Below are 15,028 nucleotides of genomic sequence, written 5' to 3' on the forward strand. Positions count from 1 at the left end.
TTTAAATTATATTTTATAAAAAATTTGTTTTTTCTCAAAGTTGTAAATATATACAGGAAACAAATATTTAACTGATTTTGTTTGTTTTATACAAAAAATATTTATTAATTGTAGATTTAAATTACAAGATCTTTTGTGTGTTAACCACATAGAATTGTGGAATGAATTCACCTGCTGGTATTAACAGCAGTTTATTGAAAAAAAAAAAATTCTTTTAAATGTTATTACAATAACTTAACTAAATTGTAAAAACTTTCTTTGTAAATGCTGTTAATGCAAAAACATTGAATGAAAGTTGATGACGTCGACATTTTACACATACACTGTCAGTAACTAGTAGAAAGTATATTGCTTAGGATCGATTGTATTTTCCCCAAATGTGTAGCATAAAAACGGAAGCAATGAAGAGCAAAGACATCACCAAGACGGGTACAGGACCACTATAAAAAAGTTGTATTGATTATAATTTAAATACAAAATTTTTTTTTTCTTCGATTAAACTTACACTTTAATACCAGGTGAATCGTCTGTGTAAAATCTCCACATACCACCAGTGCCAGCACCACCCGTTGTACGGCTTCTTGCTGCAGTGTTGCTACTTGTTGTCTTACGTTGCTTAAGATTGCTGCCACCAGCACCGGAGGCGCGTGGGGCAGATAACTTTGTTGGCGAACGTGAACCGGCGCCTACAGTTGTAGAACTTGCTGGAGCAGGCTGTTAAAAGTTTTAAAAATACATTTTATATTTAAATTAATTAAATTTAATATTAAACTCATTCACCATTTTCTTATATTTTCAAAATATTTTGGACCTATGTGGAACAACCTCACAACTGATCTGTACGAACTAAATCGCGATGGCCTAGTCAATGAAAATACACGAAAATACTGAAAGTGACATTTCGTCGTCATCGATTTACACGTAAGCTTATAAAGTTAGTTGTGATGCTAAAATTATTTTGTGAAGCGCCATCTATTTGCGAGGTTTTTAATTCTTAGTTTGAAATATTAAGCCAAAAATGTTACTTTTAATTTAACTTTTTGCCTGAGTTTTATATTTACTTGACAATGTTTTATTTTTTAAAGCTGCAATAATTACATAAATGCACCAAAATTATTTCTTATTTACTATATAAAAGTATCTGGCTTTAACTTAAAGAAAGACAATTGAAAGAGAAATGACAGAAGTGTAATATATAGGAACGATATATGCAGAAAATCACATACAAATATATCAATAAACGTATATATTCAGTACGATGAAATTAAATCTAATATATCTATATCTTAAAAACGTCATTATTTCGAACGTTTAAAAATTTTTTATGAGAACCATATCTTTCTACTACTACAATGGTTTGACTTTTGGCAAGATTTTCACGCATTCGCTCTTTTTTTATTACTTCAACAAAGTTTCGTTTGTACTCAAAATTCGATAATAGTAAATATTTGCATTGAAAAATAGAAACCTTGCCAAAGATTGCCAGTGTAGATACCCAGTTAATCATTAAAATCCTAATAGGATTAAGTTATAGTTTTATTAATCAAATTATACAAAATTTAAAATATTGATTAAAATAAAATATTTTATACGAATAATACTAAAGTAATATATTTTCACAGTAAACTAAGTAAATTAAATTATAATTAATTAATATAAATAATGAAGCAGTGACTTACACCTTTTTTCTTCTTATCCCTGTTACTCCTATCATAGCGGTATTTTTTTGGCATTGTTTTTTTTTTTATTGTAATATTGAATATTGAACAACAGAAAATTTATACAAAATAATTTTCTAAAATTTATTTACCATAATACATGTCTATGGTATATATAATTATTTCAAATTTTGAAGGTTACTAAGTTTTTTTTAATTTGTCAATGGTTTAAAAATTTTTTAGAAGGTATATATTTTTATATAGTATTATTTAATTTTAGAAATGAATTTAGTCAACATTAAATAATATATATATTCCTATATTTATCCTATATATATTGACATCATTCTGTGTTAAAGAACAGTGAGATATAATGAGAAAAAAGAATTGAAAAAGGAACAGTGTGAAACTCTTGATATAAGTTTGAGTGAGAAAGAGCAAAACACATAGAGTAATTCCCCCTGTAACGCGGTACCCTTATAACGCATTTTCATATCACGCAATTTCAATCCCCCGTATAACACGGGCATTCGGGGATTCGGGAATAACACGGGGATTTGTACAGTTGTACGTGTGTATACTTGTGGGGTATACTTGTGCCTATTATATGTTGCAAAATAAATATCGACCTATTCGAATAGTTGTTGTTATAATTCATTGGGATCTGAAGCAGATAACATGTACGGATTACAGGACGAATACATGGGTTGGGATGTGGATGGGTAATGTTTGGGGTAAAGGTAAAAGTAAAAGGCAGAAATGGAGGATATAATTGAAATCAATCCGAGTTCAACTACAGAAACCTAGCCACTTCTAGACGTTAAGTTTAAAGGCCAATTGGACTAAGATTTGTATGCGTAAAGGAACAAGAAAACAGATGAGCGACGTCATGGAGATATAACAGGTGGAGACCTGTTGAGAATTTTGTTGGGAATCAACTTAGGTCTTGCGGAGGATACTGCATCTGTGTAGAGTGCTATAAGTCCATGTTTGTATTCGACCTATGCGAATAGTTTAAATTCTTCGTTTATATTAGAAATTTTTAAAAAAAACAGTATGCTGTATTATTCGAATACAGCACTAATAATAATCATGGTTATTATAGTGATTATAATGTTGATGTTGTTGATTCATTATACTGATCATGATGATGAGAGTAATCGTGATAATAATGATGATAGTCAACGTGATGAAAATGATGATGACAGTGATCGTGATGAAAATGATAGTGATCTTGATAATGAATGATTATTATGATCGTGATAATATTGTAGATAATAATTTTGTTGATAAAGATATGGCGAACTTCATTATACAGATCATGATGATGTTGAAGATGATAGTAATCATGATGATGAAAGTTATTGTGATAATAATGATGATAGTTATCGTAATGAAAATGATAGTGATCTCGATGATGAAGGTGACAATATCAAATTTATTAATGAAGAAAAAATTTATGTTCCTAATCGTTAACAATAAGAACAAGAATTTTTTATTATTTATTAACTTCTTTATTATAGTTTAAATTTATTGAACTTTATAATATATTTTAAAGGTAACTAAGGCTAGAAAAACTAAATGGATAAAGTGAATTTAGTGCACAAACAGTATTTTAATTTAAGTAAATATTTATACTAAAATTTATAGTCTCTTTTTTACTATAACAAAAAATAAAATGTTGTGTTTTAATATTAAAAATATTAAGTATAATTTTACGGAGGTGTTTACACATAGATATATATGTTTGTAAAATAATTATATAAACTAAATGTTACTTGTTTAATATTTTAGATAAAATTTTATATTTAATTTTTTTTTTGTTGAAATATATACTGTTTATTTTTAGTTTAAGTGAAATTAAAGTCAAAGTTATTTTAAGGAAATAAATTTTATAGGTTAGCGGATCGAGGGAAAGAAATAGATTTTAATTAATTTGTGGCATTATTTTATGGAAATAAATTTTATAGGTTAGCGGATTGAGGGAATGAAATATCTTTTAATTAATTAGTGGCATTATTTAAAGGAAATAAATTTTATAGGTTAGCGGATTGAGGGAAAGAAATATATTTTAATTAATTATATTAAAGAAGTAATAAAATAGTTGCTGTAGTTAATATATTTAAAGAATTTATAAATAATTTATAAATACATTTTATATAATGTAAATATAATTAAAATATTTTGAAAAGATTTAAATCAAGTTGTGTGTGGTTCTAAGAGAATTAATATAATAATTTTGTAATATATTTGTGGATATAATACGTGTAATTATAATGAAATTTTAAAAACTTACTACACTCTTCAACTAATTTATATGTGTGTTTATTTGCTTATATAGTTTTTATATATTAAAAGAAATTTTTAATTAAATTATGTAATATATTATATGAGTTATCGAAAAATTATTCAAGTTGATGCCTAAGCCGAAACTTCCTTGGTAGCAATGGTTGCGGCTGCAGTTGTTGTAGCAGTTCCAGATGTTGTTATTGCTTTTATTGTTGTTGTTTCAGTTTCAGTTTCAGCAATTGCAGTGTTTGCAATAGTTGTTATTGCAGCATCAACTTTTTTATCCTTTAATTGTCAATTTTCTGCTGACATATTACCGATATCAGCGTTAATCGTCAATAACTGCGTTACGAAATCCTGGTCAAGCACGACTTCAGCTAGAGATTTGCATAACTCAGTTAATTCACGTTGATTCATATTTAACTGCGGTGCTAATTTTGCCAAATGCTGTTGTACGTTATCTGGTATCTAAAAAAAAAAATAAAAAAAATTTATTGAATACCACACGCACAAGAATTTTTAACATTAAGTATATTTTACCTTGTTGGAGTTTTTAAAGACGTTAAATAAAAATTTTACTTTGATACGTTGATCATTTGGGCCATCATAAAATATGGTGAAATGTGATTCGGTGCAATTTGGTACTACCGGTAGATAAATACCAGCAAACACACGACCTTTCGCATCACGCGACAGCAGCGAACGGAAGTTATAAGCCAAATTACGACGTACGGTTACATCGACTGCAGTCACGTACGGTTGTTCGACATAGACAAGTGATGACTTATACGTTGTTTCTTCACCACGTACTTCTCGTTCCATCCATTCTACGTATTTTTGGCTGTGCATACAGTAGTTGTAGCAATAGTCACGTTGTAAATGTGCTTCTTTGGATTGTGTAAACCAACCTAACCAAATGAAAATAAAATATTTACAAAACTTGTTCAATATTTATTAACGAGCCTAGTTAACTTACCTGTATGTGGATAACTTTGATCGGCCATTACAGTTACAACGCGAGCAATGTGGTATCCAGGATCCAGTATTAAAACACCTTCGCGACCGGCAATTGATATTTTCATTGCTACCATTGCATGCTCCTTTTCAACATTAGCATGCGCTGAATTCAAACCACCAACTTCCTCACTAGTTTCTATGTAATCGCTCAAAGATACCACCTGCTCCTCACATGACACAATATACAAATAATGTTTCAATATAGGAAATAGCTCTACAATACGTATCGTAATTTCCATAGCCAGCGAAACGCACATATGGTGACGTCTGTTGATTGGTATATCGTAGAATTGGAAAAATGATCTTAAGTCGGAACGACGTGTTTGTTTGAACGCCTTATAAAAATCCACAAATAGATGTACTGTATCATAGTGTGTCTCCTCTAGCATACGATGTAATTTAGTTTCAATAATACCCACCAAATCTTCATACTGCCAAACCGTATCAAAATGTAAAACACCTTTAGTGTTTTCGTTGTTAGGAGCCCAGTCGGGCAATGGCAACGGATGGCCAAGCGGCCAGATACCATTCATTTGACTGAATGAATTTAAATTGTAGCTATCGGCATAAGCCCAACATTCTTGCAGTGCATCATCTGCAATATTTGCTGTTTGGTGTGGCTGCTGTTGTTGCCACTTGCAATGCTGCTCCTCCAAGAGATGTTTAATGCTATAGCATCGCGCCGATGTTGCAATTGATGTCATATCATTTTTGCTATTAATGACTGTTGCTGTTGTGCTTTTTCGTTCGGTTGCCAAATTATCATTGATAATACCGTAGGCACCGATTTCAGCATCATTTTTAATATTACCTTTAACAGCAACATATTTCGCGTGATTATGATTAACTCCATTTGTTGTATTTTGATGATAGGTTTGGTTAATGTTATCACTATCATCGTCATAATCGTCGTCGTCATCATCATCATCATCATCATCATCAATATCATCGGTTGTTTCACTGTTGCTACTACTGTTATCAGTGTCGTCAACATGGTTTCCATTAGTCTCCTTGCTATTGCATATTTCGGCAATCGCAATTTGATTATTTGGGTTATCTTGTTCAGTAACGGTGTTCGTAGTCAATCCGACACGTACCGATACTGCCGATAACCCATGATTGGCGCCAGCGGAGCTAGCGCCATTTCGCACCAAGCTGGCTTCGGCGAGTCAACTTGGCCATTCGGCGCCCCAACGACCAACCGTTGGCACATAGCCAGTTTCGCAATCATTTAATGAGGTTTCTAGATTAATTTTGGCTGTTGAATTAAGTGTTAATTGAGTTTTAGCAGACGCCGTATTTGCGGCTGCAACACCAGTACCTGAATACAGACTATTCCGGCCCTGCGCTTTTTTGAACAGGAGGTCCGCCGGTTCGTCTCCAGAAGTCAATTGTAGTTTAGACAGATCTAAAGAATATATATAAAAAAAATATATATAATATATTGAATATAATGTGATAATGTAATGTAAGGTATGTTAAGATTGCTGCGAGTTGTAAACTTTTAGGATTTTTTAATATAAATAAAATATAAAAATAATAATGAATAATAAATTTATATATAATAATTTCCACGTAATAAGTTTAAGAAAATTTTATTAAATATATAGTAATTTATTAGTAATAATAAAGTAGTAATAATAACTAATAATAAAGTAAATATTTCTCCTACTCCTTTCGGTCCGATATTAATTCATAATAATAATCATTTTAATCATTGTATATTAATAGGCGCAAATTGAAATGTTTTTAAAATATTAGAAATTAAATTAATTGCATACTTATGGGAGTGAAAGAAATTTATATATATAAGGTTTACCGACAGTCAAACTTGCGTTAACTTATAATAAAAATTATTTTTTAAGTCTCAATTATGGTGCAAAAACTCTTTCACAGTATATCTTGGATATATTCGTTACCAAAGTAATACATTTTTTCAAAGACGTTACTTTGGTAAACATACAAAACCTCTCCGACACCAATTATACAAGGTGAGATGAAAAAACTGCAACCAACTTCAGACTGCTGTCATTTCTAAAGCGCTCGTCCCACAGCTGTCAGATTTATTCTAGTGACAGCTCATTATATTGTTTACAAGCGCACAAAAGCATTTTGGTGGGAATTTTTCAAAAAAAAAGTTATTTGTGATGGAATTCAAGCGTGATAGTGTGATTGCTTTGCATTTGGCTGGAAAACCACAAGTGGCTATCGTTAGAGCCCTCCAGCATTTAGAAGTGAATAAATGTTTTGTGTCTCGTACCATCGCTCGTTACCATGATACTGGTAGCGTAGCCCGACGTCAAGGAAGTGGACGAAAAAAAACAGCAACATCGGCAGAAATGGTTCGAAAAGTGAAAAAGCGAATTGAACGAAATCCGCGTCGCAGTGGACGAAAAATGGCTCGTGAGCTGAACATATCGCAATATGCCATTCGGCAAATATTGAAAAATGAGCTTGGACTAAAGCCATTCAAGTTCCAAAAAGTGCAAGATCTTACTGATGCGCAAAAAAAAGTTAGACTCGAAAAAGCTAAAGAGTTGTTTCGCTTGGCCGAAAGTGGTGAACTGCCGAATTTGGTTTTCTCCGATGAGAAACCATTCGTTATCCAGCAGTTTGTAAACAAACAAAATGATCGTGTTTACTTGCCAGAGAGGTCAGCTGAAAATTTGCAACTTCGGTTGGCCATCACAACTCAAAAGCCGGCCATGGTGATGGTGTGGGCCGCCATAACAGCCGATGGTCGCTCGCCGCTCGTATTCATCGACCGTGGTGTCAAATTAAATGCGCAAATCTATCGCGAAAATATTTTGGAGGGAGTTCTGAAGCCCTGGGCACGCAAACATTTCGGCCGCAGACCTTGGACATTCCAACAGGACTCAGCACCATCGCACTCAGCACGCGCCATCCAAGAATGGTTAAGAAATGAGGTTCCTCGCTTCATTTCCACCGCACAATGGCCACCAAAATCTCCGGATGCCAATCCGTTGGACTATTGTGCCTGGGGTATTTTGGAAAGCAAGGTTGGAACTAAAAAATACCAAAGTGTCGATCATCTCAAGCAAGCGCTTCGCCGAGAATGGGACAAAATACCGCAGAGCCACTTTCGGGCAGCGTGTGATGGTTTCATTGGCCGTTTGAAGGCCATAGTTCGTGCCAAAGGTGGCCAATTCGAACAAATCTAAACCGATTCTCAAATTTGATGTTATTTCCGACATTTTTTGCTTTCATTCAATAAAATTTAAAAAAAATGAAAAAATTATGGCGTTTTACTTTGTTGCAGTTTTTTCATCTCACCTTGTATATATTATTTGTTATTTCAAAAAAATGAAATTGTTTAAGCTATACTTATTTACTTTTTTCTAAGTAGCATGGAGAAAGAATTTTCTACTATAGCCATAATTAAAAATAAAAAGAAAAATAAACAAAGCAGCAAGTTGTTGGATAAAAGTGATTCACTTAGCATGTCTGTTTAAGATGACTCAAGGGCTTATACTAAGATTTATGATTACATTTTATTTTTATGCGGACGGATAGTATCAGAAATGCGTTTTATATAGCTTTTCTATTAGAATAAGCCAATATTCTTTATTTCCATTCTATTTTTATTTGGTACACAACTTGTCCCATAAATAACTGTGGTGAATATAAAATTTCTATGGTAAGAAAACAGTATTTTCTTTTTGTTATTTATTGTACAGAATAACCAAAACAAAGTAAGATAATATTTTATTATTGGATAATAGTTTGTATTGTAATTATAAATTCTCATACTATTTAAGTTGGTGCACAACTCATCCTATAAATAATTGTGGTGAATATAAAATTAATATGGTGAGAAAAAAACCTTTTCTTTTTTGTTGTTTTTTTTTGAACATAACAAATTGGTAACCCGGTAACAATAGTGCAAATAAATTCAGAATTAATAAATGAATGTTTGTGAGATACAATGTCTATCTCAGCAATATATTTATTGTTTTAAGGGATTAATGTTAAAGTACCTGTAGCTACTCAAAATCCAAGAGTACTATCAAATTAAACTACGTACTAGCTTTTAATAAAGACTTCAAAAATGAAGTAGTATATGAGTATTTAGTAAAAAATATATGAGCAGTAGTAATAAATTATATTTTAAATACTAAGCTTTAGAAAATATCTATGCCGTGTAAAATCCCATGTGTTTATCACATAAACAATTAAAAAAAAAAACAAATAATATTTACAAATGATATGACGCACATAGTATCATGCCGTAAACGTATGTATTATTATTTATTTACATATTAATTATTGTTGAATTTATTATTAACTATATTTTTATAGAAATTCGGGTTTGTGAAAATACATCGGAAAAAAATGGTAGATAAACGTAAGCATAGCTGGGTGAGTGAGTGAGATTAACGAAGTAAACATAGGTGAGTAATATTTCTATAAAAAAATATTGGGAGAAACTAATTAAATGGAATTCTAAAGTTTTATTTTATTTGTACAATTAATTAATTAATCAAATATTCATTTATTTTATTACAAAAGAAATTTCCAATGGTTAGACAGTACTGTGTCCATACTACTGCAAGGTACCTGAGGGTACTTTCATGGTTATGGAGCTATGATGGTGACAAAAATCCAGTTAGCTGCACGACTGGAGGTTTTGACACCAAATAATGAAATTTCTTATAATATTGTTTTTTTAGTTAAGATTGGGATAAAACCAGGGTACTTAGTCAAACCTTGTAAATGTTAGAAATTTTAAACGGAGCATTATATATATGAAATATCAATTATCTATTATCGAAAACTTTTTTTTGAATAATCATAAGAATTATGGGATAGAAAAAAGTTTTATTAAAGAATGGTCGTGACAATTTAGCTTTTGTAGCGACAATCTTGAATTTGTCATAACAACTTCGATTGTATGGTGACAATCTCGCTCTTGTGGTGTTAACCTGGATTTGGTGGTGACAATCTCGCTCTTGTGGTGTTAACCTCAATTTGGTGGTGACAATCTCGAATGGATCATGATAATCTTGATTTTGTAAGAAATCTCACGCCTAAACGCTGCAGAAAAAAATTCCGTAAATTTACATTTTTTTAAAGAATATAAGCAATATACATGAGAAAAATTATATTAGTAGAAACTCATTAAAAAATCTTTCTTAATGGATTTTTTTAGTAAATAAAATAAAATACTATTTTGTGATCAGTGGCTTCAAATCAAAAATCAAATTTCCATTTTATATCAATGAATTAAAAAATATCTAAAGTTTGTCCTATAAAACTAAATTTTATATTTTTCGAATTTGAACCATATATTCTATATCTTCTATTTGTTGTCTCCTAAATTTGAAAACATATTTATGGCCGATTTAGAATCGTAATTTAAGTCTCAATAATGACATAAGTTGTGCTTAAATCATCAACTTTGGTAACTTAAGTTACACTTAAGTCAGTAATCTGACTTACTTAATGTTTGAATAAAATACTTGTTAGTTTACACACAACATATTATTATATACATAAATGTATGTACATATGTATACAAATATATAATATATGTACTCATAAGTAGTAAATTAGGTTAAAAATATTTAATTTTTTTTTTTTTTTTTGAATAGCAGAGGAATTTTTGCGAAATCATGACCAGACACAAAAAAATACATGTGTATATATATATACTAAATTTTATTAGCTTGAAAAATATGTGTATAGCAATTAAGAGATAAATTTTCTTTTAAATGTTTAGCTTTAGCTGTTGCTACGTTTTAAATTAGCATAGAATGAATGAATCACGGGATTTTAAGACCGATTTCCAGTAATTTGTTTACGTATCCGTATATGTAAGTATGATTGCATGTGTTCGTATGTAAGTAAACATTATTCATACGTAACATTTGTAAATCGCGTGATACATAACAGATTGCTATATATTTTTCTCTGTTTAGAAATATACCAACACATAGTCCAACAAGTCCATACAAAAGTGAAGGCTTTCAATACATAATTTCAAATATGTAGTAGCATAGCCTTCGAGTATATCGTAATTATCAAAACCAGAAACAATTTATGAAATATTATTAAAATTTTTTATTATATGGATTTACCAGAGTACAGAATTTTTTGATCTTTTACTTTAACAGTTTATTTATTTATTTTTTGACGGAAATAGGCTCTTATAGAGAAGACTTGTACCCGTGTAGTGCTGATAAGAAATACTATAAACATACATTTGCATTCATTTGTATTCAATTGTAAAATTAGTAACTAGGTGAAATGTTTATAAAATTAAAAATACGAACATTTAGCACTAAAGTAATTATATACATTCATACATAGTCATACGCCAATAATCAACAGAAGTAATAATTTGTATAGAGTATAGAGTATTTTTTTTTTTGACTGTATCTTATTTGGAAAAATATTTAGAAAAAATTTGACTCTGAAACTCGAGCCAGAAACAGGTAAAATAAAAATAGATTATTATCAAATGTTTGCTATAAAATTGTGTGTATGTTTTCATTAATTAGAATTAATATCAATTTACGAATAGAATATTTAAGAAACGAACATAAAAAAATCCTAATTAATGACCTTACAAAATATAATATATATTACCGTATTAAATTAATACAATATATATATAATACCGCATTATGTTAAAATAAACTATGAGTGTAAAAAGCAAAGTTATAGCCAAAATAATGTAATTATGATATTTCTACATTACTATAATATGAAGGCCAAAGATAACATTTGAAATACTCTTTTACATTGGGTCCGAGGACAAATTACAGAGTTACCAACGTCTTGCTACCGTTTACTATTGTTCTGGTAGGTTCAGTACAAAAAGAAGTAACGAAAATGCTGTGGACCACCTAAGGTTTTTATAAAACGGGTTAAGGAAAAATAGTATATCATATGATAGTCGATCACTACATTTGTGAACACATCAAGGTTTATTGCTGTTTTTTTTTGGTCACTGATGTGTAGGAACCCACGTAAGGAAACTGTATTCCTTTTAATAGTCATTGTAAAAGTTGTGAAAACTTACAGGAAGAAGTCACCATTAAGCAGTTTTTTCTGTAAATGCTCAGCTTTGGCCTCCACAAGAAAATAGATTTAGAGGGAATTATTTCTTTTAACGGTTTGTTAGACTGTTTATCGGTAAGGTCTATTAAATTGTTACAATTCGGGTGGATAGAAAAAGACACTATTAAGCAGTTTTCTCTGTGAATGCTCATCTCTGGTCTCTAGAATAAATAGGTTTAAAAGGAATTATTATTTTTAACGGTTTGTCAGACAATTCATCGGTAAGAACAAAAGAGCTATTAAATGGTTTCAATTCGAGGATTTAGTTTTTATCCTTTTTATCTTAAGGTTTCTTGCGAGGAATGTGGATTTCAAATTGTATTAATGTTAAAACAGTTAATATTTATATTATTTATATTTATATACATTTTTGAGTGCATTTTATTGGTCGAGATTGGTCGAGTTAATTGCAATAGTGTAAACGTATTATACGATTAAGTGCTTGGTTCCATAATCGTAACTCAAGTCTTAAAACTGACTTAACACATGCTTAATGATTTTCTGTTTTAATTCGTACTTAAGTCAGCTTTGAGACTTAAGTCACGACTGTGAAATCACAGCTTAACAAACTTAATTATCTATAGTGGATGGGCATTAATTCATAATTACAGTCGCTTAACTCAAGTGCACTATATATTCCGTCAGGAAGATATGCTGGGCTTCACATTATACTTTTGTAAATTAAACTGAATAATTTAATTTCAAAATTTAACATGGCTGTTGTAACAGTGTAACAGTGTAAACTTATTATAAGATTAAGTGCTGGTTTCATAGTCGTAACTCAAGTCTTAAAACTAACTTAATTCAAGTTCAATAATTTACTGTATTATTTCGTACTAAAGTCAGCTTTGAGACTTAAGTCACGACTGTGAAATCACAGCTTAATGTTTCATACTAAATCATTATCCTTTAATAATTTAATTAGAACACGAGAAAGTCTCTATGATGTTATCATAAGAGTATTATTTACTTTCTTACGAAATATTTTATCCTATTTAAATGTTAATTCATGTATATATGTTTTAATACAATATTTTTAGTTTATTTTTTAGTTTGTGGTAACCCTTAACATATCACCCATTCCCATTCCCAGCTGTATATAAATGTTAGCTCTGCTTTAGCTCTGTCGACGTGTAAGTGGCACTTGGCATATATCGCACATAAAAGTGGAAATGATTAGACAAATTTAGTTGTAAATAAAAATTTTTGAAATAATCAAAATTATAGCAAAAATAAGAAAGTAGACAACTGCGCAACAATTTGTGTTATATTGTAAATATTATTTATATAAAAAAGCAAAAAGAAATAATTATTTAATTTTACTTACCCATACAACGGCCAAAGCCCCAATATACAAAACTTGCTTGTTTTTACGATTTGATTTGAAAGTCCTCTGCTCCTCGTTGTGTCAACGATGCAAATGCGATTTGTTTGATGAGGAATTAAGGTAAGAAATAGAAAATAAATTTATTTTTTTAATAAATTTACTACGTTTGAAATGTTTCTGTTTATTTTTTTTTTGTTTTGTATAATAGTTTACTTTGTTTTTATTTGAGTTCTTTCTCAATTGTATCGTTTTCTAACAATTTTTAACTTATTTTAATAAAATTACACACTTTTCGTTTTATACCGAACAAAAAAAAATTAAAACTTTTTTTTTGCCTGTTTATATCAGGTCTGAGTTTATGCGTATAGGCGAATTTATCGACATCGAAAAAAATTTCTTTTAACTTCTTTTGTTAAATGTCTTATATCTTTTATTCAACACAAAATTATTTCCCCACAAAAAAACTGCTTCCTCCACACTACCCGATCAAGAAACGGTTAAAGACTGAAAAGAGATCTTCTTGCTGAATGCTTAAATCGCTACGGTATATATAGAAAACTTGCTTATGCACGTGTGTGTGCTTCTATTGTTTATCAAATGTGTAGTGGTGGATTATTGCTCTTTGCTCTTTTTTGTAATAAGCTGAAGTACACATAAAAAATCACTTGCTTACGTTTGAAACGAACGTATCGTCATCGACAAAACGGAACAAACGTAAGGGGGAACAGTTTATTTGTTTAATTTAGTTTCTTGATAACGTTTTGTTTTTTTTTTGTAATATTAACAAGAACAGCTGATCTTGTTTTGCTTTTATATAAAGTAAAATTCACTCTCTCTCTCTCAGTCAATCTGTCTGACTCTTTCGATCTTTTGCTCACACTAATTTAATAATATTGTTTAAATGTTTTTTTTTGGTCTATGCTTTGTTGCTCTTGTTGTTGTTGCTTTATGTTTTTGTTTATTAAATTGTTTGTTGTGAAATATTCCATTCGCTTTTAAATTGAATTAGTTTGTTTGTTTTGGTTCGTTGCTTTTTGGCTGGGTCCCTTTTATCTGGTTTTCTCGCAGTGAAAATAATTTGGTTGCAAGTTGTTTTGGTGTTTTTGTTTTTATTTTTTTTTATTTTTGATATTTCGTTGATATATGGTCTTATTAGATATTTAATAAAGATTGTTTTAAAACTAAATTGATGTGTTGTCACTTCCGGTTTAAACAGACAAACAAAACCTATTGAGTATCCGTCCCAGAACTTTCGCAACGCACTGAAAAAATACAAAGAAAAAAACGCTTAGTTAAATTTATTTGAAAAAAAATTAATATTTAAAAACAAATTTATTAATAAAAATTTTTTACAGTATTAAAAAAATGTAAAAATTTTAATTTTAAGTAAAAATTAATTTATGGCGTTTACATAAATCTAAAAAATATAAACATACATAGCTGATTAGGTTAGGTTAGGTTATATCGGCGACCCAATGGGTTTCTACTTAGGCCATTAGATCCATTGTGCTACTGTATTATTAAAAACTCAAGGGTTTAAACCATCTAGAACCTTTGGCAAAGCTTATGATGATATTTAAAGAAAGGACCTGAAGTTCGCCAAGAATCTCAAAAAAGAAAGCCCCTAAAATGTTAATGTGAACCATCTAGAACG

The 15,028-nt window shown here is 30.1% G+C and overlaps 2 protein-coding genes across 3 annotated transcripts; both read right to left on the reverse strand.

The window, feature by feature from the left end:
* Positions 1–10: 10 nt before the first annotated feature.
* LOC119680770 (protein transport protein Sec61 subunit beta-like) lies at positions 11–1,781 on the reverse strand. Of its 2 annotated transcripts, none has more exons than XM_038093739.1 (3): positions 1,680–1,781; positions 506–714; positions 11–440 (listed from the first exon to the last, which is right to left on the reverse strand). In XM_038093739.1, the coding sequence occupies exons 1-3, from the start codon at positions 1,731–1,733 to the stop codon at positions 353–355; spliced, it is 351 nt and encodes a 116-aa protein (XP_037949667.1). In that variant the 5' UTR covers positions 1,734–1,781; the 3' UTR covers positions 11–352. The 2 variants fall into 2 exon arrangements, with proteins under 2 accessions (XP_037949667.1, XP_037949668.1); XM_038093740.1 differs by lacking the exon at positions 1,680–1,781 and adding an exon at positions 781–895.
* Positions 1,782–3,537: 1,756 nt separating this feature from the next.
* Positions 3,538–6,047, reverse strand: LOC119683819. The gene is made up of 3 exons (XM_038097685.1): positions 4,924–6,047; positions 4,488–4,855; positions 3,538–4,415 (listed from the first exon to the last, which is right to left on the reverse strand). Exons 1-3 carry the CDS (start codon positions 5,666–5,668, stop codon positions 4,242–4,244), a joined length of 1,287 nt encoding a protein of 428 aa, XP_037953613.1. The 5' UTR covers positions 5,669–6,047; the 3' UTR covers positions 3,538–4,241.
* Between the last annotated feature and the right edge of the window lie 8,981 nt (positions 6,048–15,028).

Source organism: Teleopsis dalmanni, chromosome 2 (genome assembly GCF_002237135.1).
Source record: "Teleopsis dalmanni isolate 2A chromosome 2, ASM223713v2, whole genome shotgun sequence".
NCBI classification, from domain to species: domain Eukaryota; kingdom Metazoa; phylum Arthropoda; class Insecta; order Diptera; family Diopsidae; genus Teleopsis; species Teleopsis dalmanni.